The 26,536-nt window shown below is 44.3% G+C and overlaps 1 protein-coding gene across 2 annotated transcripts in view; it reads right to left on the bottom strand.

Annotated features, from left to right (window-relative positions):
- l3mbtl2 (L3MBTL histone methyl-lysine binding protein 2) overlaps nucleotides 1–26,536 on the bottom strand; it is a 66,287-nt gene that overhangs the window by 22,169 nt on the left and 17,582 nt on the right. For both annotated transcript variants that reach the window (XM_052043133.1, XM_052043131.1), the window contains exons 6-13: nucleotides 26,187–26,304; nucleotides 24,427–24,561; nucleotides 22,720–22,808; nucleotides 16,008–16,239; nucleotides 15,012–15,094; nucleotides 12,522–12,626; nucleotides 6,263–6,410; nucleotides 2,852–2,931 (exon numbers count right to left, since the gene is read on the bottom strand). In XM_052043133.1, coding sequence (XP_051899093.1) covers nucleotides 2,852–2,931; nucleotides 6,263–6,410; nucleotides 12,522–12,626; nucleotides 15,012–15,094; nucleotides 16,008–16,239; nucleotides 22,720–22,808; nucleotides 24,427–24,561; nucleotides 26,187–26,304 — 990 coding nt within the window. The remainder of the gene's footprint in view (nucleotides 1–2,851; nucleotides 2,932–6,262; nucleotides 6,411–12,521; nucleotides 12,627–15,011; nucleotides 15,095–16,007; nucleotides 16,240–22,719; nucleotides 22,809–24,426; nucleotides 24,562–26,186; nucleotides 26,305–26,536) is intronic.

Here is a 26,536-nt window from a genome sequence, read left to right as displayed (position 1 = left end):
ACGACTACTTTGACACAAAGGCAGCATTAGATCAAGTGTGGCTTCCAGGAGTTCCGATAAAATTGAAGTCAATGGACAACACGGGAAAAACAGTGCAGTGGTTAGAGTCACACCTCATATGAAGGAAGATGATCGTGGCCAGGGTTTCTGTGGGGATGAGCAGTTAATAGGGCAGTTAGAGGGTGACAAAGAAGTGTGACGTGTTGCAAATAGCAGACCAGGGCGTGCTAACGGAGAGGGAGAGAAAAACTGATCTAATATCCCAGACAGACGACTTGTAGCAAAAACTGTCAATTCTGATAATAGACTGAGAAAGCAAGTTATAGAATGATAACAAGAGACTGCAGAAGCTGGAATCTGAAGCAACACACAAAACATTGGAGGAACTCAGCAGGTCAGTCAAAAGCTGCCTGACCCGCTGAGTTCCTCCAATGTTTGTGTGTTGCTCCAATTATCGGAAGTTGGAGGATTCAATGTCGAGTCCTGAAAGCTGCAACATGCCCAGACAAAATACAAGCTGCTGTTCCTCAAGCTTGCATTGGGTGTTGTTATAACAGTACAGCAGGCTGCAGACAGATGGGTGATAGTGGGAAAAGATGGTGAATTAAAGTGGCTGGCAACAGAAAGCTCAGGGTCACTCCTGTGCACTGAACATAGGTGCTCCACAAAGTGGGCACACAATCTGCATTTGGTTTCCACATCATAGAGAAGACGACATCGTGAACACCAAATGCAGTACCCCAGAATCACCGATTTAATTGCACTTAAATTCTTAAATCAATTAAATTAAACTGTTTTCAGACAGAATCACAAGGACAGCATTCCAAATGACAAGGCCTCAAGATACAAAAACACGATGATGCTGGAGGAACTCAGCAGGCCAGCCAGGCAGCATCCGTGGAGAAAAGCAGGTGGTCAACATTTCAGGTCAGGACCCTTCTTCAGGACTGCTTTATTGCCTGCTCTTCTCCACGGATGCTGCCTGGTCTGCTGAATTCCTCCAACATCATTGTGTTTTTCATCTAGATTCCTGCATCTGCAGTCCTTTGTTTCTCTAGGCCTCAAGATATTACGTCCCTATACCAAAGAACAGAACCATGCCTAATTTATGTTTTGTTTCAGTGCTTGCCTAGTATGCAGAGAGAGAGTAGGCAATTCACCATTAATCTATCAACTTCAGGCTTGCAAATTTCAATAGAATACCATCATCTATACCCTTTTGACAGGTAGGGGAAGGTGCAGGGATGGGAGTAGGGGTGGGGAGTGGGTGCAGGAGAAAAGGGGAAAAAAAATCCCGGATTTCTTTGAACTCGTAAAATGTACATGTAAAATGGACTTCCTGATTTATCTCCCAACCAGTTTTCAACTTTTAAGATAATACCTCCTCATTTTCAATTATTTTTCTGTGGTGCATCGGGATAGCTACACGGAGTGGATGGGGATCTCTGGAATTCTATACCTCACAGGCTAGATCACTAGAGGTAATTGAAGAGGAGGTAGATACATTTATGAAAGACCATGGGATTGACGGCCATGGGGAACTGCCACAGTAGAAGAGTTGAGGCCTGATCACACTGAATGGCAAGACAGGCTTGGGGTCTGGTGGCTCACTCCTATACCCATTTCCTCTTGTATTTATTTAGTATGATTAATATAGCATATCAAGATGTTTTATAAGAGCTTTATTAAACTAAATGCGACATTAGAAGCTATTGGACTGGACAAGTTGAAGAATTTTATAGAAATTCCTAAGGGAAGGAGAGGAAGCAAAGCAGAAAGACTTAGGGAAACATTTCCAGAGATTACAACCCACGCAATTGAAGGCACACCCATCAATGTTACAGCTATGAAAACTGAGAATGTGCAAGAGGTCAGAATTGGAGGAATGCAGAGATTTCAGAGGCTTAAAGGAGGGAAAAAGAGATGGGGAGGGGAAAAGCAAGAAAGAACATTTGTAAGAAATGGAGCATTGTCAGACCAGGAACCAAGAACAGGAGTATAGGGCGAATGGGACCTGGTACGTGTTAGGGGCAGCAGGATTTCCATATGATCTACTGAACACTTCCATTGTTTTCATAAAGAGGGTCAAGCTGGAGGAACTCAGTGGGTGCCATTCCCCCCCATTCCCATGACAACATGTCTGTCCTCTGCCTTCTCTGTCACCGGGCTGAGGCCAAGCTAGAACAACAACACCTCATATTCTGCCTCGGTACAAACACTGAATTTTCCAATTTCAGGTAATGCACAAACCCCGCCCCCTCCACCCATATTCCTTTCTCTCCTCATCCACCCAGGTTCACTCATTCACTTTTCCAACCCCACATCCCCCCCCTCCCCCCCGCCGCCCCCATTATCCAGTTTCATTCCCTTCTCCTGACTGCACAACACCACACACTTAACCTACTGGGTCTCCTATCCACTCCCTCAACTGGTTCCAGACGTCACCTTCCCTACTTATCAGATTCCATCATCTGAAATCTCTTGTGTCTCCACTTCTGCCAGCCTCCATCTCCACCTCCTCCATCTGCCCATCATCACTTTCCTTACCTGGTTCCACCTATCGCCTGCCAGCCCCTGCCTCAATTCCACCCCCCCCCTCACTTTTTTTTTTAAGTATACCTCCTCTACACTCTCAGTCCTGATGCAGGGCCTCAACCAGAAACATTAGCCATCCTTCTGCCTCCACAGATGCTGCCTGACCCGCTGAGTTCCTCCAGCGGTTTGTTTTCCTTGCTCCAGATTACAGCATCTGCAGTCCCGTGTCTCCAACACATCAACGGACATCCACGTAGCCAACACTCAGGACAATAAAAAGAAACAATCACAGAAGAAAATAATCCTTATCACTCACCCGAATAAAGAGACTAGCAGGGGCTGCCACAGTACCAGTCTCTTTTAAGTACATTTCCCAGTCGAAGTTCTTCTCATAACCTGGAAACACAAAATACAAAAGATCACCAACAGCATCAAACATAGTACAACTGAGACACGTGTGCAAGGAGCTCATCAATAGTTGCCATCACAATAGAGCACCTAGTAAATGATATCCATCAACATACAAACTGAACATTTCCTAAGCTCCAATGGAAGAGCCAGTGGTAATAGAAATAGGAACAGGACCATCAGTCCTTCAACTCTAATCTGCCATTCAATGAAATCATGGCAATGTAAATTCTAATCCACTTTACTTTCAAATCCTTCAATCTCCTTGCTTAGTAAAACTATCAATTCCAATTGATAATTAACTGAGCTACTGCTTTAGTGTTTCATGTTATTATGATACTTACATGAAGTGTTTCTTAATTTCAGTGTACCCTGGCTCCCTACATTCCCCTGGAAATAAAAAGAGGTTTCTAACTAGGTTACGAACTCCTTTGAGAATCCCAAAATGTTGACTCACCTCAACTCACCTTTTAATCTCCACGCGTCAGGGACTATAAGACTAGTTTATGCAATCCCTACTCGTGATCGACCTTTGGAGCTGTGATAACACTCTGATGATTCTGCACTGCACTCCTTCCAAGATCAATATATTCCTTCTAAGATGTAGTGCTCCAAAGTGTAAACAGTACTCCAGATAAAATCTAAACAAAACTTTGCAGGGATGAACAAAATAGTCTTCCCTTTACATGCTAGCCTTCCAGCAAAGAAAACTAACATTCTAGTATCATCTTCATTATTACTTCTACCTGACCAGTACATCTTAATAGCATCCCTCAATCTTTTGGTCTTCTGTCCCTATACTTCATAGAAAAGGAAATCATTCTGAAGTACTGTCTCTTTGGCCTGAAATAGATGCCTTTGCAAATACCTGCGATTAAATTCATCTGCCAGTTTCATTCAGTCTGCAAGTATTTTAATATAATTTTATGTTCTCATCCATACCACGGTGTCCTACTAATCATTTTCAAATTTTGATACTGCTTTCTTGTTACCCAAGTTATTCATATAGTGAATAATTGAGAACCCAGCAAACACTCCTAGAGGACACAATATCACTTTATTCCAATAAGTATACTATTACTCTTCTGCCATCTAACCATGTGTGACAATTTTCATTCAGTTTTAAATTGGTCACTTACACGAAGCCTTATTAAATGCCTTCTGAAAATCTACACAAGTTACATACATAAAATTTCCCCTGCTTACTATAGTTACTTTCTCAAAAAATATTTAATTAGTAGGCAACTACTTTTGCACATCTGTGTAGGCTCTCCCAAAACAGCTAAAAGTCCAACTGTGCCTTTATAAATTCCAATTACTCTCTCCCACTTCCCTTCTTTAGCACTTTTGTTAAATAATAGTCACATTTGCGATTTTAAAATATAAAAAGGGACAATTCTCGAGTGCATTTTGGAAAATCATGGCTTAAGTATTTAAGTTTAATAACAATTAGCCTGTTATGAGGCATCTACTGGAGCCCAGTTGGCAGCACAAAGTTAGAATATTGGGGCTTCAAGAATCATTCTAAAATCTACACTGACATTCCAGTACAGTGCACAAGAATGTAGAACAATAAATAAGAGGAGTAGGTTATATGGATCCTCAAGTACTCCACCATTAAATAAGATCATGGCTGATTTGATCTTGGCCTCTGTTCTACCTTCCTGCCTACAATAATAAAATACTAGAAACACTCATCAGGTCAGGCAACATCTGTGGAAAGAGCAACAGAGTTAATGTTTCAGGTCAGAGACCCTTCACTAGACAACCTTTGAAGGGCCACCAATCAGAAACAATGGCTTTGTTTCTGTCTCCACAGGTGCTGCCTGACCTGCTGAGTGTTTCCAGGATTTTTTGTTTTTATTTCAGATTTCTGGCATTTGCTGAGTTTTTGATTTTCATCTAACTTCCTACCTGTACTTCTTAAATTTAAACACCCCTCTAGATCAGAAACCCAACTTCCTTGGTCTTGAACACATTCAATAATTTAACCTTGCATAGCTCTCTGTGGTAGAGAATTCCAAAGATTCTCAACTGAGAAAAGAAAATCCTCCTCAGCTTCCTTAAAACAGTGACTGACTCCCTGTTCTAAGGCTATCCCCTCCAAACAATCTCTTAGCATCTACCCTGTCATCCAATTGACAGGAGCACACAAAGAGGCATTAAAACAAGGCCCCAACTATTTAAACATTACATGGCATTATTTAAAGACCGGGGGATTTCTCCATGAAGTCACGTCCAATATTTATGCCCCAACCAGCTTAACTTAAACACATTACCTGGTCATTATCAAGTTGTTTGTGCAAGTTTGCTCTGTGCAAAAAGAGTTTCCTATATTACAAAAGTGATCAAATGAACTACATTAACTGTGAAGGTCTTTGGGATGTGATAAAAGCAGCAATGTAAATATTATCACCCTTCTGTGAAGGGAAAACAAGCAAGTTGTCTCCTTGTTCTCACTTTACAAACACTTTATGGCATTGCTGTCACTGTCGGAGAACATTTAATCATTCAGGCTCATTACATGTGGGACCCTGGATTGCGCCTCCAATCTGTGCTGAGTGCTATATTTGACTGGAGCAACTATTGATGGGCCTGTTTGAGGATTTCCACCAGTTATCCAAGGTCCCCTTCTGGGATGTGTTAGGAGTGCGAGGATGTCTGTGCACATTCATGGAAACTTCAAGCAACACAGAAGTCTGGAGTCAACTGTAATGATGATACTCATAACCTGGACTCTCACACTCAGAATGATACGATGAAAGACTGGTAGACCAATGAAACCATGCCTCAGCCTCTGGGCTGGGAATGTGTTGTGGAGGCTGAGGAAGGTCACATAGAGATGGTGGAGAAAGAACTTCAGTTTTGAACCCAGTTGAAGAAGCACTCAGGAGACTGAATCAGAATTGACCACTGAGGTAGAACAGTGGTGTAACTGGTAGAGCAGCTGCCTCAGTTCCAGCAATCCTGACCTCTGGTACTGTCTGTGTGGAGTTTGCACGTTCTCCGTGACTGTGTGGATTTCCCCCGGGTGCTCTGGTATCCTCCCACATCCCAAAGACATGCAGGTTGGGAGGCTAATGGGCTGTGGTAAGTTGCCCCTAGTGTGTAAGTGAGTGGTACATTCATGGGAAGAGTTTATGGTGTAGTGTGTACTTGATAGTCAGTGCAGACATGGGGGCTGAAGGGCCTATTTCAGTGTCATATGACTCTACGACTTTGTTTATTCAAAGAGTTTATTATGCTGAACACATTATTTGGTGGGTTTAAAAAAAAACAAGCTTAAAGTCAAATCTAGTTAGTTAAAACAGTAACTCACCTTGTGGAGGCGTTAATACAATGTCATTCTTCTTGCAGAATCCCACAGGAAAGATGGAATACGAACACGCATGATAACAGAACCAGTCTGATCCATCGGCAGCCTCAGAGCCATCAATTCCAATCATCAGGTATCCGTCCAACAGAACCTGTCGGTCATTGGGACAAAAAACAACCCATCACATCTGTTGCTCTAGAGGCAGATATCAATTATAGCACAACCTGTGAGAGACACAAGGGACTACAGATGCCTGAATCTGGGGCAACAAACATCTGCTGGAAGAACTCAGCAGGTCGAGCAGCATCTGTGGGAGGAAAGGAATCGTCAATGTTTCAGGTTGAAACCCTGCATCAGCACAACTCGCACTATTTGTCCTCCTTTTAAATATCAGATGTCAGTAAAACTGAAGCCCATGGAACTAAAAGAACCTCGAGTGTGTAGATGTAAAATTTACAGAGAGACGGAGAGCAGAGAATGACGGTAAACAAATGAAAAAGACCGAAGGGAAGTACACAGTTGTGGCCAGATGAATTGACAACTCTTTTTGGTATTATTAATGATCTAGGTTTGGATGTACAGGGCACAAATGCAAAGCTTACAGATAATATGAAAATCAAAATTGTAGCATTCAACATCAACGCTAACAACAGACTTCAGGGAGACAAAGAATGGTTAAAAAATGGTAGACTAGTGGTGAAGTTAATTAAGTATAAAATAATAAGAAGAATGAGAAAAGACAATACAAACTAAATGTCACAGGTTTAAATGGATGTGCAAGAACAGAAAGACAAGGTTGTTTACACACAAATCTTAAAAGTGACACAACAAGTCGAGGAGGCTGTTGGTTTGTAAAGTACAGAAGCAAGGAAGATTTGCAAAGTGTTCATACAACTCTGGTTTGACTCTAGCTATATTCTAGTACTTCAGGAAGGATGTCAGTGTCTTTTAGGGGTATAACAGCACAGATCCAAGACACAAATTCCAATCCCACCCCTGCTGTCAGAGAATTTAAGTAAATCTGAAACAGCTAACCTCACCAGTGATTACCACAAACCTGCCAAACTGCTGTAAAAAATCTCTCTTCTTTTTCAATCTTTTTAATTTTTGAATTAGTACAAAATAGTACATATAACATTAGTAATTATACACATGGTGTAAAGAGATCAGGATAACAACCATAACTCTGCGTGTGTGTGTGTGTGTATAAAAATCATGAGTAAAAAAAAGTAATCTAGACCTCCCGTTCTCTTACTAAGTGAACAAATACAAAAGGAAAGATTGAAAAGAAATGAAATTTAATTATGTGAAAAAAGAACCCCCAAATTAAAAAATATTGATAATAAACCAAAAAAAAAAATCAAAAAAACTTCAAAAAACTGGACTGATATTCCTTCAATTAAAAAGAAAAAAAACCATTATTATGTCGTCAACTCCACTCCTCTGTATTCAAAGGTTAATTGTAAAACTCTATCTTGTTCACTAATGTTCTTCAGGGAAAGGAAATCTGCTATCCTAACCCAGACTGGCTGATATGCAACTCCAAACCTTCTCCCCACATCGATGACTCTTAACTGCCTCATTAGTTTGGGAGTGGACAATTAATGCCAGCCTTGCCAGCAACACCCACATTCCATGAACAAATAAATGGAGAAAGGGACAAGGCAAGATTTATGGAAATGACACCAGGGATGAGAGACTTCATGTATGTGGACAGCTTAAGCTGAACTCTTATTCTTAGAGCAGATTTTAAAAGGAGGCCAAGATAAAGGAAAAGCAACGTTTCCGGTGGTAGAAGGTTCAGCAAACAGGTTTAACACAATTGTCTAAAGAACCCAAGGACACAAAGGGAAAACATCATAAAGGGAAAATATTCTAGGCTTCGGGAAAATATGTGGCATATTAAGTAGCTCTTTCAAAGAGCTGGCACACGCACACTGGGCTGAATAGCCTCATTTTGTGCTGTCTCATTATACAAAGACTGAAACCGCATCTTTGATCCTTTCCACTTCCTTTGTTCCATTGCCACTGACAAATTCCTTGTGGCAACAGGGTGAGCCTTGAAACCAAATAGAAAAATCCCTAACCTGCTCCATCACTAAGGCAGACTAATTCCACCTTCACAATAATCACCAAATACTATCCTACTGTTAACAAATTCTTCCATGCCTTAGCTACCTACAGGCTCAACTATTTCAATGCTTTTATGGCCAATCTGTTGAGCTCATCTGAAACTCTGTTTCACTTGAAACATATTTCATTCTCACCTGAAACACATCCTAATTCACACCAGACTCCAGTTACCATTACATCATCATTACACCTTCAATATTATAATTCCGAGCAAACTCATCACCATACTCCAGGACCTGGGACTCAACACCTCCCTTTGCAACTGGATCCTTGACTTCCTCACCAACAGACCATAATCAGTAAGGATAGGCAACAATACCTCCGGAACGATCATTCTCTACATTGGTGCCCCACAAGGCTGCACCCTCAGCCCTCTACTCTACTCCCTACACACTTACTTCTGTGTGGCCAGATTCTGCTCTAACTCCAAGTTTGCAGATGATACCACATAGTGGGCCATATCTCAAATAACGAGGAGTTGGAGTACAGGGAGAAGATAGTGACATGGTGTCATGATAACAACCTTTCCCTCGATGTCAGCAAAACAAAAGAGCTGGTCATTGACTTCAGGAAGGGGGGTGGTGCACATGCTCTTGTCTACATCAACAGTGCTGAGGTCGAGAGGGTTGAGAGCTTCAAGTTCCTAGGAGTGAGTATCACTAATAGCCTGTCCTGGACCAACCACGTAGACACCGCAGCCAAGAAAGCTCACCAATGCCTCTACTTCCTCAGGAAGCTAAAGAAATTTGGCATGTCCCCTTTGACACTCACTAACTTTTAATCGATACACCATAGAAAGCATTCTATCTGGATGCATCACAGCTTGGTATGGCAACTGCCCAGGACCACAAGAAACTGTAGAGAGTTGTGGACACAGCTCAGCACATCACAGAAACCAGTCTCCCCTCTGTGGACTCTATACTTCTCGCTGCCTCAGTAAAGCAGACAGCAATAATCAAACACCCCACCCACCTGGAACATTCTCTCTTCTCCCCTCTCCCATCAGGCAGAAGATACAAAAGCCTAAAAGCACGTACCACCAGGTTCAAGGACAGCTTCTATCCTGCGGTTATAAGACTATTGAACGGTTCCCTAGTACAATAAGATGGACCCTTGACCTCACAATCTACCTCGATATGACCTTGCACCTTATTGTCTGCCTGCACTGCACTCTCTCTGTAGCTGTGACACTTTACTCTACATTCTGTATTGTTTTACCTTGTACTACCTCAATGCACTGTGTAATGAATTGATCTGTATGAACAGTATGCAAGACAAGTTTTCCACTGTACCTCGGTACTAGTGACAATAATAAACCAATTCCAATTCCACATCTACACGAGCATAGTCCAACAAAATTTGGATCCTCATATTGCACTCTCTCCTTGGGCCTCAACCCTTGCTAGGTCTGCAACCTCCTTTTGGCCTATAACCCTCTGAATTATCTGAACCAATTCTGATCTCCAGCTCACTCCCAATTTCCACTGTTATACCACCAGCAACTATGCCTTCAGTGACCCAAGCTTAAATTTTGGTATTCCCTACCTAACAACACGCACCTTAACAACACTGAACTGCCAGGAGAGTGTCCAATATAACATCCAAAAGGCAATTCTAATTGGGGTCTTGTCATCACACCTACTGAGGAACAACTAAAAACTAAAACACCCCTACTCTTACTAATTTCATCTTCTCACAAAGATCAATAGAGGCTAACACTACCAGTCCTAAATCCAAATCAAAGAGCAGGAATATGGAATCTATTATACAACAACAGTTTGATTAAAGTTTCTACACAGAGCTGGATAAAGAGTTCAGGATCAGTTCCGAGTTTCCTTCCTTAGAGACAAATAGCGAGTTCACTGCCTTCTAATTCCGAGTTAGAAGCACTTGCAAAGTGTTGTACCTAAATCACACAGCGTTTCTTGAAACCATTTTCAATGCATTTTAAGTTTATCTTTAAGTAAAGCGGCTTCCATTAGCACCTTGCAATACAATTCCATCCTAACTGGGACCAATCAGCCATTTTCTCCAAGGAAGTAAAACCCAGAGGCAAGACATCTCTCCACAAAATTGGTAGGGAAGAAAAAACTCAATAAGATAACAATTCCTGGCAATAAGTATCATAGTAAATGCTTTTCAACTGAAAATGGCACAGGAAGGAAGGAAGCTCCTGATCATTTCTACACAAGCTTATTCCTTTGTTTCCACCTCAGGAGTTCATAATTTAAAATGACAAAAGATCAAAGTTCTACCCCTTACACACCTACACCCCAATCCAAATTTCAGTAGCCCCCCCTCCTACTTACACCTCCTCCAGAGACATCTTTTAGTACTCACTAGCCCTTATCATCCTCTTTCATATGGTATTATCACCATTGGTACCATTCACTCTCTCCTGGTCTCCACCCTATCACAGGCTGTTCTACTCCTTCTCACACTGTTGCCCACAAAACATTAACGCTGCTTCTCTCTCCATAGAGCTCTTCCAGCATTTTTCATGCTGGTCAAGGTCAGCACTGGTGGGTCTCCAGTCAAACTGCCTGCTGACCCTTGTGCAAAGAATGACTACGTGGATTTTACGCTAGAAGGTATGTAGCACTTCACAGAACTCTTATGACAGGAGTCCAGTAGGCCCTTCAAGTCCATGCTAACCTGCAGTACAGCAATCCCATCAGTCCCACTCCCCTGCTTTTCTCTAATATCTGTGTAAATTTATTCCCTCTCAGGTGCCTGTCCAATTTCATACTGAAGCTGCTGACTGGTTCTGTATTCACCATCCTTACGAGCAGTGAATTTCACATCAACTACAATCTGCATAAAAAGGTTTATCCTCATATCAGTTTTGTAACCTTTGGCCAAAATTTTAAGTCTGTGCCCTCAGGGAATTGAACCATCTGCTAATGGGAACAGATTCTCCCTAGTTACCCTTTTAAAAAAGGGTCTCTTTACTTCTGTATCTAGATCCCAGCTGAGGGAAATATTTTGTTCAGAAGAAGAGAAAAGGCTGTTCATATCTCTCTCTACCTATATTATATTACATATATATAAATAAATAAAACATAATTTTGGACAGATTTAGGGAAATCAGTCACACACCTTAATTTGACTTGATGGCACAGTCAAAACTGTTCAAAAACTAAATTAAGCGGTGCAGTTGCCTCAGAGCTCTAGCAACCCAGGTTCAATCCTGATCTGTCTGTGTGGGGCTTGCACGTTCTCCCTGTGACCACGTGGGTTTCCTCCAGGTCCTCTGGTTTGCTTTCACATCCCAAAGATGAGGGGTTGGTAGGTTAATTGGCCACTGTAAATTGGCCCTAGTACATGGGAATGTGAGGATAATAAAATAGGATAAGTGTAGGATTACTGTTAATGGGTGCTTGATGGTCAGTGGGCTGTGCTATCTCCCTCTCTGACCCTAAAACAGGTTAAAGACTTGGTACCAACACAAAATGCACTGGAGGAACTCAGCGGGTCAGACAGCATCTTTGGAGATAATGGACAGTTGACATTTCAGGTCGAGACCCTTCATCTGGACTGATGAACATCAGCAGCCCAGGTAAAGGGTCTTAACCTGAAACGTTGACTGTCCATTTCTCTCCATAGATGCTGCCTGACCTGCTAAGTCCCTCCAGTGCATTTCGTGTTGCTCCAGATTCCAGCATCTGCAGTCTCTTCTGTCTCCAAAGACTTGGTACCATTAATTTCATCCCAAAACTCCCTCCCAACAGCTGCATCCCTTAATTGCTTAATCACATAACAGATGATTCAAAGGAATATTTATTTGCCTCCATCCTCAACCTTGTGAGGTCAACGAACTTAACTCTGTCTCCACAGTTCACACTTAAACACAACACTTGATGGCACAGGAAAGCTCTGAGCTATGACGACAGGTGCAAATGAATTTAAGATTTCTTTCTTCTAGGTCTTTCTCATCAATTGCAGAATGGCTTTCACTAAACATCTACATTAAAACTGAAAGGGAAACATGGGTCTAATGCAGACATACTGTCGAGGTCTTTCTGTAACTAACTGAACGATGGTTTTCCGATCTTCCTCTGACCATTGAGTGTTCCTAATAGCCAATCCAGTAAAGAAACATAATCACACAATTCTATTTAAAACTTACCTTTCGGACACTAGCAACACAAATGGTGGATAAATTCAGTGGATCAATGGCCTCCAGTTTCATCCCTTCTTTAAACCAACCATCATGTGTGTAAACTGCTCGCACCTGGAATATCAGAGAGAAACAAAAATCCAAGAAATATGGAAACCTACCACAAGAGCCAATAATGTCTGAAACACTCAATAAACCAGTCAATATCTGTGAATAAACCAACACATTTACATTTTTGATGTGAGCAACTGTCAAATGGTCCACTACAACTGTTAGCTTATTGGTTGTTCTCAAAAATATGGCTGAACTTTCTGCTGTCAATTTCTTACTCTAAGGTAACAAACATTTAGATGTATCAAAGAAGTTAACGGTCAGCAAGGTTCAGGGCTAACACTTGACAGTCTACTGCATTCTGGTTGTCAATAACCCTTGCATATTGTTGAATTGTGCACAAGAGCAGCAAGTATAGACTCAAGAACATCATAACTGGCTTGTAACTCAGGTTATCAGTGATGTGGGAGTCCATAAGACATAGCAGAATTAGGCCATTTGGCCCATTGAGTCTGCTCCACCATTGAATTTTTCAAATTGTTCTACTAATTGCATTAATCCCATCTTCCAGCACGTGGCTTATAGCCTTCTGTACTGAAGCGGTTCAAGTGCCCTTCTAGACACAAACTCTGGTCACTTAGTCCCACTCTAGTCAATTGGAACTCACTTGAATAGGCATTTTAATCGGCATAGACCAGTTGGGCCGAAGGGCCTGCTTCCGTGCTGTGTACTCTATTAATTGTAAAGCCTGTGCTAGAACTCTCTAGAGCAAGATGTGTTCTGATTTGGTTGGTTATTAGGCACAGAAATAATATGAGCTGGCACAATGGTGCAGCAGACAGTCCAGCCACGCCAGTTCGATCCTGACCTCGGGTACAACCTATGTAGAGTTTGCACATTCTCCCTGTGATTGCTCTGGTTTTCCCCAGGTGCTCCAGTTTCCTCCCACATTCCAAAGACATGCTAAAAGGTTAACTGGCTAACTGCTACTAAACTGCCACTAGTACAAGAGGGTGACAGGAGAATTGGGGAAGTTGTATGTTTAAAAAGGTTATTGGGAAATACTGGGAGTATGGGCTGATGGGGATATTCTGAGACCCAGAATGGATTAGAGGGCCATGAGAAAATATGAGATCCCAAATTGTCTGCATAAACAAGAGTCAGAATTGTTTGCATCCTTGGAGAAATGACTGACATTCAATTCATCTCCCCTCAGTGGTGTAACAAGGATTCAAAACACACAATTCAGAGAAACTGCAGCACAAATTTGAAATCTACCTATCCAAATTACCATTTGTTAGTTGGTGTACTACACTAAAGAAGAACTGATGACAAAAAAAAATCGTCAAAGGTGAAAGACATTCACCAATTCCAGGTATGTCATGGTATCATTTTGAATTACACTTCAAGACCCAGGCCTTTTGGAATTCACCACTACAGAAGGTTATGGGTATTGAAGATTGAGATAAAGTACCTTTTGGGACATCAAAGGATTCAAGGGAAATGGGAATACATTAGAAAATTGGAGTTAGGACTAAAAATCCAAGATCTTAGCAAGTGCTGGAACTGGCCCAATGGACGTTATAGTCAACTGCCACGCCCATTATATTGAAACAAAAATGAACACGAGATCCAGCATTTTCCTATTATGTTATAAATATTCAACAGATCTGGCAGCATCTGTGGAAAGAGGAGCGGGATGAATATTTCAGGTCGTTGTCCTTTCAGATTGGTCAAGCAGTCTAGCACATACATCACTTTGTTTTGTTTTATTTTACCATTTGTAGTATTTTCCTTATAGTTAAGGGTTCTAGCACCCTAGATTTACATGCAGTACAGATCAACGCAACATTCATCTTGTTCCTGTTTACGAGAACTGTGCACACATTGGCTGAGAAAGTTTTCAGATGTCTTCTGAGGAAGGTATGACATAAACATTTTTGTTTACTCTTTCATATGTCCTTTCAACATAGGGCATTCAGTTTATGCTGGATCACAGAGTAATCTCATGAACCCATTCACTTATTTTCCTGCAACCTATTCTTTCTCACATACCCATCAACTCCACCCTGATTCTTTCACCACCCACCTACACTTAGTAATTTACAACACCCAATTAACCCAACAACCAGCACATCTTTGGGATGTGGGAGAAAACCAGAGCAGTCAGGAGAAACACATGGTCACAGGGGAATGTGCAAACTCCACACAGACAACATCGAGCATGGGTCACTGGGACTGTGAGACAGGAGCACCACCCAATGTATCATTCTGCCACCCATGTATATGCAGTGAGAGAGCTCCTGACTCTGCTTCCCTTCCTTGAGCTTCTGACCATCATTACCCGAGCAACAAAACTGTTGACTTGCTCCACTGGTACAAATGCATGCCTTGTCTGAGGCAGACACTCCCTGAGAATGAAATAAAATGTACAATATTTTCCTTTACCTTTTTGAAGAGGTGAGGTACAGCATCACAGTAGATTTTCCTGAATGTTGGGTACGAGTTCAGCTCTCCTCTATGAACTCCTTCTGTAGAAGGAGTGAGAACATTTTAAGAAGCAGCACAGACTAGAAGATTATAAAATAGATCAAAAGTTTACAAATACCCTGTTCATTTTACCCCTTCTCACTTTAACTGGTAAATAATTCAAAAGGAACCAATTTGTTGATTAGCATCTTGTTAGAAAACCAGAAATCTGATTAATCTTTACAAAATAATAGGCTAAAAGCTCCACACCTTCACATACCAAACTCACTGTTGATGCACCTTCCTGTTAATCAAGAGCATGATAACATCCTCCTATTCATGTGTGTTTCACTTTTTCATCCCATCTGATTCTTCCTGCTTATTCTGGCTCTTCCTCAGCTCTAACTCCATGCAGTTCAGGCACTAACTGGCTGGCTTGACACATGGAACTGTAACTGGGCAATAGTTTGAGAGCAAAAGAGAGTGGCATCTCAGTACAGCAGGGGAACCAAAAGGTGGGAGTCACATCTTAAAACCATTAACTGTTCAACACCAAGTCTATTCAGGAAGAGTTGGTCCCTTCACATTATTCAGGCCATTCAGTTAGGTTATCACAGATGCATATCCTAACTGCATCAAGGCTCCGTGGCTCTTCTTCTAATGAAAAGCCATCAATCTCTATCATAAACTTTTCAATTGGACCTCCATACCATTATGTATCACCCCTACACTGGGGGATAAAGTTCCAGATTTATACTTCCCTTGTGTGAATAGGTACTTTCTTACTTTACCTTCCAATTCCTTAGCTCTACTTTTAGACTGGTTTGGATACTCCCAGAGGAAATAGTCTCTCACTTTCGATCCTAACATACTAAAAGCATTTATTAGATCACACTCTAGGCTTCTACACTCCAGAAGATTCACCAGTCACAGCTCTTCAACAACAGAAATCCCTAGAAACTCTCCAGTACTCACCTGTGTATTTCAATTTGTGACCCACTCTCCTGGACCATCCCACCGAATGGATGAGAGGACTCCACATGTGGCACCAGAAATCGTCATCCTCCTCACAATCTTCATACAGCAGCCGCAGGCGCCCACCTATCACGCTGTCCACAACTGCTTTCCTCGTGCGTGAAATCTGTGTCTTATCGACAACCTCCACCCGCATTCCTGGTCGGAATGGGTACTTCATGCTCTCCACCATCTGGGCAGAGAGAGAGAGAATACGTGCCTTTTTGAACAAATGCATCAACTAAAAAGACAAGGTGACCAACCCCACCCCCATCACCTTTGAAGGTGATGCACAATTCCGCAGACACCAGTTTACTCAGTGGCCTCTCTTACTGCTCAGGTTATATTACATATCAGATCATCTTGATGCAGGGGAAGCCCATAGTCAAGACCATCTTGTCCTCATTCAAAAATTGCACAGATGCACCTTCCACCACAGGTCAATGGAAAGCAGCCACATCCAATCAAAACTCGTCCTCCCATTGCTCTCCTGTACCACCCCACCTCCCACCCCACCACAAACCTTTGGAATACAAGGGCCTCAATGAAAAATTATCGCATCCAATCCGAAGTGAGCCAACTCAGCACAAATCAGGCGTTAATGACGGACATTTTCCTAATCTAAATCATGGTTAAAAATATACACAGATTATAACACAACATGCTGCTCAGAGGTGGAAAAGACTATGATAAAATGCTGGAACTGCTCAGCAGGTAAAGCAGCATCTGTGGAGAGAGAAACTAAGTAGACATTCCAGGTAGTCAACCTTCAACCGAGTGCACACCCAAGTAACACAGGCGGTTATTTCCCAGCTTTACCAACAGTGCTGCGTGATCTCCACTGAGATCCGTGTTTCTCCCTTAGCTCTCACACCAAATCAATGTGTCTTTTGTCCTATTTTAGCTCTTCCATACCTGATAACATTCCACACCCAACTTGTTCCTTAACTAAACCACACTTTAATTTTAAGTAGTGTAGCGGCTAGCTACACACTACGAAATGAAGACACAGAGTCGCTGGTTTGAAATCAGAAGTCGAATGAACGACAGGGGCGCGATGCACCTTTAATATCCGAAAACTTCCCGTGCTACAGTTCCCGCGCTTTCCTAGCCCGACGATGGGGAAGGAGGAAGGCCCAGCACCATCTTAGATCGGGGCCTCCGACGACTTTCGCGCTGTCGGGAGCCGGTTCAACGCCAGTGCGGTGAGTCGCTACATAACACCCACCCCCCAGAACCAGCGATACCGTCGCGAAAACCAGAATTAAATAAACTATGACTTGGGTGGCCTGCCCCTGCATCGCGCTCACTGGACCACCCCGGGTTGGTCCAAGTCTAAATGAGCCAGCTTCAGCCGGTCAATTGTAAAAACCTCCTCGCGCCACCCAAATGTCCAGCACGAATGTAGACCCATTGTTCCTGAAGACCTGGAACGGCCCTTTGTATGGCTGCTGCAGCGGTGTTCGGTGTGCGCCCCTCCTGACAAAGACAAACTTACAGTCTTGGAGGGAAGTCGGCATATGGGTCGAGGCCTATCCCTGTTGCGAGGTGGGCATCGGGGCCAGGTTTGCAATCTGCTCGCGCAGCCGGTCGAGCGCTGCAGCAGGTTCTTCCTCTGGCCCAAGGGGCTGATAGGAACTCGCCCGGGACGACTAAGGGTGTTCCGTAGACCATCCCCACGGACAAGGCATGCAGGTCCTCTTTTGGGGCGGTGCGTATCCCCAGCAGGACCCAGGGGAGTCCATTTACCCAGTTGGGCCCCTTAAGGCGGGCCATGAGTGCCGACTTCAGGTGTCGATGGAACCTCTCCACCAGCCCATTGGATTGTGGGTGATAGGCGGTAGTGCGGTGGATCCAGAAACCCCACGTTGGCGACGGCAGACCACAGGCCGGAGGTGAATTGAGCTCCCGTCTGAGGTGATAATGTGCCAGGACACCGAAACTGGCCACCCAAGTTGACAAAAGGGCCCGTGCGCAGGCGTCTGCGAGGGGAATGGCTTCAGGCCAGCGGGTAAAACGGTCGACAATCGTGAGGAGGTACCGCGCTCCTCGGGAGACTGGGAGGGGGCCGACCAGGTTGACATGGATATGGTCCAACCTCCTGCAGGATTTTCAACCTACCTGCTGGGGAGCCTTGACATGCTGCTGTCCTTTCAAGTTTTGGCAGTGTGTGCAGGACCGGGCCCGTTCGGAAACCTGTTTACGCAGGCCATGCCAGACGAACTTGTCGGACACCATCCAGACAGTAGTCCGGATGGATGGGTGTGCGCGAGGCCGTGGATGGAATCAAAACCCGTCGGCACCAGGCAGCTGGGACAATGGGGCATGGTCTACCTGTGGAGATATTGCACAGCAGGGTGCACTCACCGGGGCCTACCAGTAGCTCTCGCAGTTGCAGGCCCAAGACTGCAGTGCGATAGCTGGGCATCTCCATGTCTGTTCGCTGTGCCTCCACCAAGGCACCGAAATCCACCCCCGGGACAAAACTCGGATGGTGGGCCGTGACAGTGCATCCACGACCACGTTCTCTTTCCCAGACAGATGGCGGACGTCAGTGGTGAACTCTGAGATGTACGACAAGTGCCACTGCTGCCGTGCTGACCAGGGATCTGAGACCTTGTTGAAAGCTAAGGTCAACGGCTTGTGGTCGGTGAAAGCTGTAAACGGCCTGCCCTCCAAGAAGTATCGGAAGTGTCTGATGGCCAGGTACAACGCCAACAGTTCGCGGTCGAAGGCGCTATATTTGAGCTCTGGTGGTCGAAGGTGCCTGCTGAAGAATGCCAGCGGTTGCCAACGCCCTTCGATAAGCTGCTCTAGAACGCCTCTGACCGCTGTGCTGGAGGCATCGACACTGAGGACAGTCGGGACATCTGTACGAGGAAGCACCAACATGACTGCATCCGCCAAGGCCTGCTTGGTTTCGACGAACGCGGTGTGAGCCTCTTCCGACCAAACAACGTCCTTGCTTCCGCCCAACAGGAGAGCGAACAACGGGCACATGATGCGGGCCGCGGACGGTATGAACCGGTGATAAAAGTTTACCATACTGAGGAATTCCTGCAGGCCCTTGATGGAGGTGGGTCCGGCGAAATGGCGTATGGCGTCGACCTTTGCAGGCAGGGGCGTGGTGCCGTGTTTGTTGATCCGCTGGCCCAGGAAATCGATTGACTCAAGCCCGAACTGGCATTTGGCTGGTTTAGTGGTCAGGCCGAAATCCCTCAGGCGAGAAAAGAGTTGGTGGAGGTACATGAAATGTTCCTGGCAGTTGCTGCTGGCGATCAAGACACATGAAGACGAAGTCAAGGTCGCGCCTGAACGCGTCCATCAGTCGTTGGAAGGACTGAGCAGCGTTCGAGGCCAAAGGGCATCCGGACAAATTCAAAGAGGCCGAAAGGTGTGATCAGCACAGTCTTTGGAATGTCGTCCAGATGCACAGGGATTTGGTGATACCCGTGGACAAGGTCGACCTTGGAAAAAATGGACCGCCCGTGCAGGTTGGCAGTGAATATGCGGCACAGGGTACTGGTCCGGGGCAGTAATGTCGTTCAGGTGTCAGTAATCGCCACAGGGTCACCAGCCTCCGGCTGCCTCCAGCTCCAGCTGTCTGACCTGCGGATGATCCCCAATTCCTCCATTATTTTTAAATTCCTCTTTCGCAAGGCGGAGCTTGTCCGGGGGTAGCCGCCGGCATGGAGGGGAGGGTCCTGGGTGGGGATTTGATGCTGGACGCCGTGCTTGGGCAAGGTGGTGGAGAACTGGGGCGTTAGTACAGGAACTCTGCCAGGACCCTGGCGAACTCGTTGGTCGACGTGGTGACGGAGTCAAGGTGTGGGGCCGGTAGCTTGGCCTCACCCAACGAGAACGTTTGGAAGGCCCTGGCATGTACCAAACGCTTACCCCGCAGGTCAACCAGCAGACTGTTGGCGCGAAGGAAGTCTGCCCCGAGGAGTGGTTGTGCAATGGCGGCCAGGATGAACTTCCAAGTAAAGTTGCAGGTGCCGAACTGGAGGTGCACCAAACGGGTGCCGAAGGTCCGAATGGCGCTACTGTTGGCGGCTCTGAGGGCAGGTCCTGGTGTGCAGTTGCGAGTCTCGTGGCTGTTGGGAGGCACGACACTGACTTCAGCTCCGGTGTCCACTAGGAAACGACATCCGGAACGCCTGTCCCGCACATGCAAGAGGCTATCCAGGTGGCCAGCCGCCGTAGCCATCAGCGGCAGCTGGCTCTGGCATTTCCCAGAAACCTGCATGGTGGCCGGCACTTGTGGGCGTCAGCGCCCCACTGCTGGTGGTAGAAACACCATTGGTCAGTCGGTGTCTCAGACCTGGTGGCGGGTGGGATGCGTTCGATTGCCAGGTCTGGCCTGCTGGGCCGCTGGGAACGCGGCGTGGGAATGCGCTCAACGGACGCCCCGCTCTCCTTTTTCACCCGCCAAAGGACATCCGCCCGGGCAGCCACCTTCCAGGGGTCGCTGAAATCGGCATCCGCCAGGAGCAGGTGGATGTCATCGGGTAACTGCTCCAGGAAGGCCTGCTCAAACATCAGGCAGGGTTTGTGGCCGTCTGCCAGGGCCAACATTTCGTTCATGAGCGCGGAGGGGGGTCTGTCACCCGACCCATTGAGGTGGAGGAGGCGGGAGGCCCGTTCACGTTGGGAAAGGCCTAAAGTTTCGAGAAGGAAGGTCTTGAACATCGTACTTCTCCTCCGGGGGCACCTGAATGAAGTCCTCGACCTGGGCTGTGGTGTTTTGGTCGAGGGCACTCACCACATAGTAGTACTTGGGTGATGTCCCTGGTGATCTGGCGAATCTGGAACTGGGCCTCAGCCTGATCGAACCAGACACAAGGCCTGAGGGTCCAGAAGGTGGGCAGTTTAAGGGCTACTGCCTGTACCTCTTGTTGTGCGGACATCGTGGGTCCAAAAAATGTTTGGGCCCGTCAGGGTCACCAATGTAGCGGCTAGCTACACACTATGAAATGAAGACACAGAGTCGCTGGTTTGAAATCAGAAGTCGAATGAACGACAGGGGTGCGGTGCACCTTTAATATCCCAAAACTTCCCGCGCTGACATCACACGCGGGTCACCTGACCTCCCCGCACGCGAGCTTTCCTAGTCCGACAATGGGGAAGGAGGGGGGCCCGGCGCCATCTTGGATCGGGGCATCCGACGACGCTCACGATGTCGGGAGCCGGTTCAATGCTGGAGTGGTGAGTCGCTACAGTAGGACCAGTCTCAGTACCAGCAACTGCCCGAATAACTGTCAGTTTGGGATGAATAAGGTTAGGAGGCTCTCCTTCTCTTGCTATGGATCTTTTGTTAACAGCGGTGCAGAGATCAGCAGGCACTACCTGGGAGAAAATCTTTCAAGGCTGGTACAAACAATAGAATAACATGCTGCAAAACTCATTACCCTAATAAACCAGCCTCCAAATATGACAGGAAAGATTTACCTCTTTCTGGAGATCATCCCAAAAATGATCTGTTTGGCTGTGCAGTTTGTTTTACTTCATAGGCTTAGTTTTGGCAGATTGTTTTGGCCATCTTAAGGTGAAGTCATCATGAATGTGAAGAGTTTGGCCACCAGGTATGAATAGGAGTTGGCAATGTGGGACATGGTTTGACCTTGTCCACAAGGGCATTTGTCAACATTGCAATATCCTGATTGGTGTGGTTGAAACCTTGCCCAGTTTCAAAAGGCTTGAAAATGCACCCAGTGACAGCGCAACCAATTAAATGCTGGTTGAGTGACCATATGTCAGAGCTCCTGGGTCAACTGATTGACCCAACCAGTTAGTGCACCCACATGTGTCCTTGCTGATGCAGAAAAGATAGTTTCAGATTAAAGATAGATCAGAGCTGGAGCTGTATCAGGAGTCTGTGATTCTCAAAAAAATAGCTCTTAAGGGAGGCATCAAGTTTTTGGCAAAAGCAAAGGATAAAAGTGTAGATTTAGAATTTACAGATTAAAAAAAAAGCAGCATAATTGTCTTTCAGAAGTGACTCTTGAAAGAAGAGTTTTCAGAAGCAGGGATGCTCTGTGTCTCATACACACGGGTCACATTACTCCCAACTTCATAAGAAGCTATGAAGCTGTATCACTCAATATAAATGAGCAACAAGGATCAGGAGTGCTCTAGGTTGTGTTGCTGGTTATTACTGAGGTGGGACTCAATGAACGACATCTTTCCAACCTGAATCGTGGTTAAAGATATACACAGATTCATAAACATTATGATGCTCCAAGATGGAAACTTCAGCCAAGACAGCAACTAGGGGGCTTCAGAAGGTCTCAGCAATCTCGAGTTAGGGAGCAAAAATCTTGATCCTTGCAGGTGATTGCTGTTAGAAAATCCGTAGATAGGAAGGAGGAAGGTTGGAACAGAAAGACCCACTTTGGTTAAATCACTCAATACCCAGCCTCACATGTGAAGAATGGATATACAAACTCAATGCTAGAAAATGAACTCAAAAAGCAATAGAAAGCAAGGACCCTCAGTGATTTTTCCTATACCCAACCCAAATTTACTGCATTGCTGAGATCAATTAACAGCATCGATACAGAAATAGCACATGGGCATTTTTGGTTGACACCAGTCAATGAGCATTAGTTGCATACCTCAGATACTTTCATCTGGACTTCATAAGAACTAGAGTGAATAGTTATTCCCATACCTTATAATGGAAGTCAGCTGGTAGGGTCCTGGAACCAATCAGTTTCCTTAAAAGATAGGCTTTCCAGTCCGTCGTTTTGTTTTGCACAGCTGTACAGAGAATATCGCCAGTTAATACAAAGTCACTCCACAATGTAATATTTTTCCCATCAAGTCCTGAACACATTATACATCACCTAGATTGCTTTCATGAACTACAATGCAAGGCTCTACTCTAGCCCATATTTTCTCCCATGGCTTCCAATTAATTTATTTGGACAACTACTGTCTTGATGCCAAGGATAGCCAATCCCACCTCAGCTCTTTTATCCACGTTTGGACCAAGGTTGTGAAGTTATCTTGAGCAGAATGGTCATAGTGCCAGTAATGACATTTCCAACACCTTGCTGACAACTTCAAGTGGGTTGATGACGTACTAATTAGCTGGAGTGAATGGACCGTGCTTTTTCCCTGGGTAATTTTCCACATGCTCCTGTGCAGGCTGCACCAGACAATAAACAGGTTCTGTTTTTACAGATGTCCGCAAGTCAGAAAATACATACAAATCACTTGATATGGTAACCATATCTCCACGGTATTGTAGTGAATGGCATCAAAAGCACACAAGACAGGCAAGAACAATTACTAAAAGTGGAGGGAATAAACTAGTTCGGCCATTCATAGGAATAAATGTATGTTGTACTTCTGAATTTAATAATATTATTGAAGCTTGTTCATATGTAGGGTGTCCATAAGTTTGGTGTTCATAACCCAGGGACAGCCTGTATAAAGAAATAGCCTCTGAACAGCTACAGCAGAGCCCAGAATTTAATCAGGGTAAGTTCTCTAATTCCAGTGAACCCAAGACCATTCTACTCAATCTCTCAAAGTCTCCTCTAAAGACAAGGTTTCCATCCTGGGAATTAAAGTAGTCAACCTCTATTGCCCTCCGAGGGCAAGGAGACAAAATTGTATGCATTATTCTGAGTGACTTCCACAAAGCCCTACATAAATGCAGCAAAAGTTGTATTGCCAGCTTCTTGCAATAAAAACTTACATTCAGCTTCCTAATCACTTGCTGTACTACATGTTAATTTTGTGATGGATGTGCAAGAACACTCAAATTCTTCTAGGGGCCAATATTTCCCAGACTCTTGCCCTTCAGTTATTTTCTTTTTCTACTTCTACTACAGAGAATAATTTCACTATTTACAATTCATTGATTTTTCACTCAATACACAGTCTCCCACATGAAGAATAGTCACACAAATTCAGACGCTAGAAGATAAACTCAACATAGCAATAGGCAGGGACCATCAGTGATTTTACCTCTCTCTACCTAACCCAAATTCACCACATTGATTTTTTTTTAAGTAACAGACAATTTACTTGTGAAGTGTTTTGTCATCTGAAGTATCTGGCTTTATATTGTTCTGTGGAATGCTCAAACAATAGATAATTCCCTTTCCCTCCCCTAATTACCATCTCCTCCACCAACTGCTAACTACCAAATGCTCCCTTGCGCTAGCTGTCTCCACCCCCAAGAGAGCAAGGTGACCTCCCTCCAATTCTCACCACCTTTAGAGCTACATGAAAAACATCAAGGTCTACGTACATCAATTCTCCCCACTTCTTTTTTTACCCTCCCACCCCTTCACACCAACATCACACGACTGGGGAGGAATCCTGACAGCACGATGCATCAATATAAATGGTGGCCAGAACTTACCCTGAGGTGGCACGAGGGGTTTGTCAAGCGTTGCACACCAGCCAATAGGATGGACATCTACACTCCCAAGATTATACCAAAAATCTTGCCGCGAGTTATTTTCAAATCCTTCATATCTCAGTAATGACTTGTAACCTGGAAAGGAAAAACAAAACAGATGAATAAAAAATTGAAACATTATAAACAATATAGGAATGGTTTTATTTGTTAAAGAACAATATAACTAAAGAACATAAAATGCTGGAGCACTCACCAGGTCAGGCAACACAAGGAGACGGGTACTTAACAATTCAGGTCAAGGACCTTTCATCAGGATCAAAGTGTGAACTGTTTCTCCCACCCTACCATAGCAAGATACAGCATGGAGACATCGTGTCTGCGCAGACCATTTTGTTTGAAAACACTATTTATCCTACCCCACCTCATACTTATTTTGTTACCATTAACCCCACCTTCTCTCCCCCAAGATTTTACCACTCACCTACACACTACGGGGAGTCTACAGGAGGCAATTTACCAACCTGCATGTCCTTGGGATGTGGAAGGAAGCCAGAGCACTAGTGGGAAACCCGCATGGTTACAGGGAGAACATGCAAACTCCACACAGACAGCACTGGAGGTCAGGATCAAACCCAGGTCACTGGGGTTATGCTACTTGCAGCATTGTGCCGGCAGGTTAGCTGCTGAGTGCTTCCAGCATTTTGTTCTTATTTCAGCTATACAGCACCCACAGTTTTGTGGTACAACTAAAGCAACTGTAATTAGATCAGAGGACCGCAAAAATAAATTGATTAATCTGTTATTTTCATTAGTCGACATTCAGCGTACTGAACATAGATGAACGTGATCTGCGTGTGAACTAAGGATAGAAAATGGACACAAAACTTGACAAAGGAATGCAAATATAACTTAGTTTTTTGTAATATATAGCACCAATTTGAGATTAATCACAACTATTTGATGTTCGGCTGTTCTTGATCTTCCACATGCGCTTGACAAAATGTAAAAGTCAGAGCAAGCTGGAAAACAGATGCTGAGGTATCTGATCTCCACTCTGCTCACCAATGAGTCCAAGGGCAGAGCATTGACCTGCTGAAGAGAAGCTGAACATGCGCTACATCCTGCCCCTCTGCTTCATGCCAGTGACCCAGGGAAAAAGCTAAGTAGAAGTTAATTTTAAATCACTTCAATGTTTGTTAATTATTTGTTATTGTTTTAGTTAAATTTTGTTTGTTTAAGAAGTTATACCTATTTGAATCAGTTTTACATATCTAAGACATTCTAAAATTCTTCCAAAGCTTTTGATAGTGGTGAGCTGTCAAAGGTCATCAGGGATACACTGCCTGACACCTACTTGGTGCTTGAAGCCCACTCTGCCTCAAGGGATGTCTCTTGCACACAGAGCATCAGGTTGTTAGACCCTGGAAAAAGGCAGAATAGGCACCAAGCAAGGTCCAGCACAATCCAGGTTATGATCATTCCAAAAGCAGCAATTGTACTCCGTTCCTTCTTTCATGATTTAATTTTCCACCCACTTACTGTAAATCACCTCTGTTTCTGTCAAACATTAGAACCAAGCTGCAAACAAAGCCAAACCTCCATTCCATGACCTATCCCTGCTGGAGTCCTTAACCATGCCAAGGAACAGACCCAACACAATCACCTCGAGCAATCATATGGAGCTGAGGGTTTAGGTGGCAGTGCTTTGGGATGCAGAATCCAGTGTTGTCCTAAGCAAAACAAAAGTCAGCAGGACCTACCTGCTAATTTGATGACAGTTGCTATCCAGAAGACTTTGTTAGGAAGATTACAGTTATGGTTCAATACTTCTACCTTCATGCCTTCTGTAACATCTTCCCACTGGTCAAATAGTGGAACCTAAATGGGAAGCATCAGGCATTGTATTAGTCTTTATCTCTATCCTTTTTTTAAAGAAGAGATTTTGCCTCTTAAAATCATCACTTTCACTCCTGAAGATTATGGATTCAAGTCTTGCTTCAGCTGAGCCGATAATATAAGCAGACAGATGCGTGGAGTAAATACTGACTTGTTGCAGCTGCAAACTTTACAGACAGGACTGCCAGATCTATTTGTGTCTTCATGTTCAACA

This window comes from Pristis pectinata, chromosome 33 (genome assembly GCF_009764475.1).
Source record: "Pristis pectinata isolate sPriPec2 chromosome 33, sPriPec2.1.pri, whole genome shotgun sequence".
Taxonomy (NCBI): domain Eukaryota; kingdom Metazoa; phylum Chordata; class Chondrichthyes; order Rhinopristiformes; family Pristidae; genus Pristis; species Pristis pectinata.
Note: the sequence above shows the minus strand (reverse complement) of the source record. Positions and strands in the feature narration are given on the sequence as shown.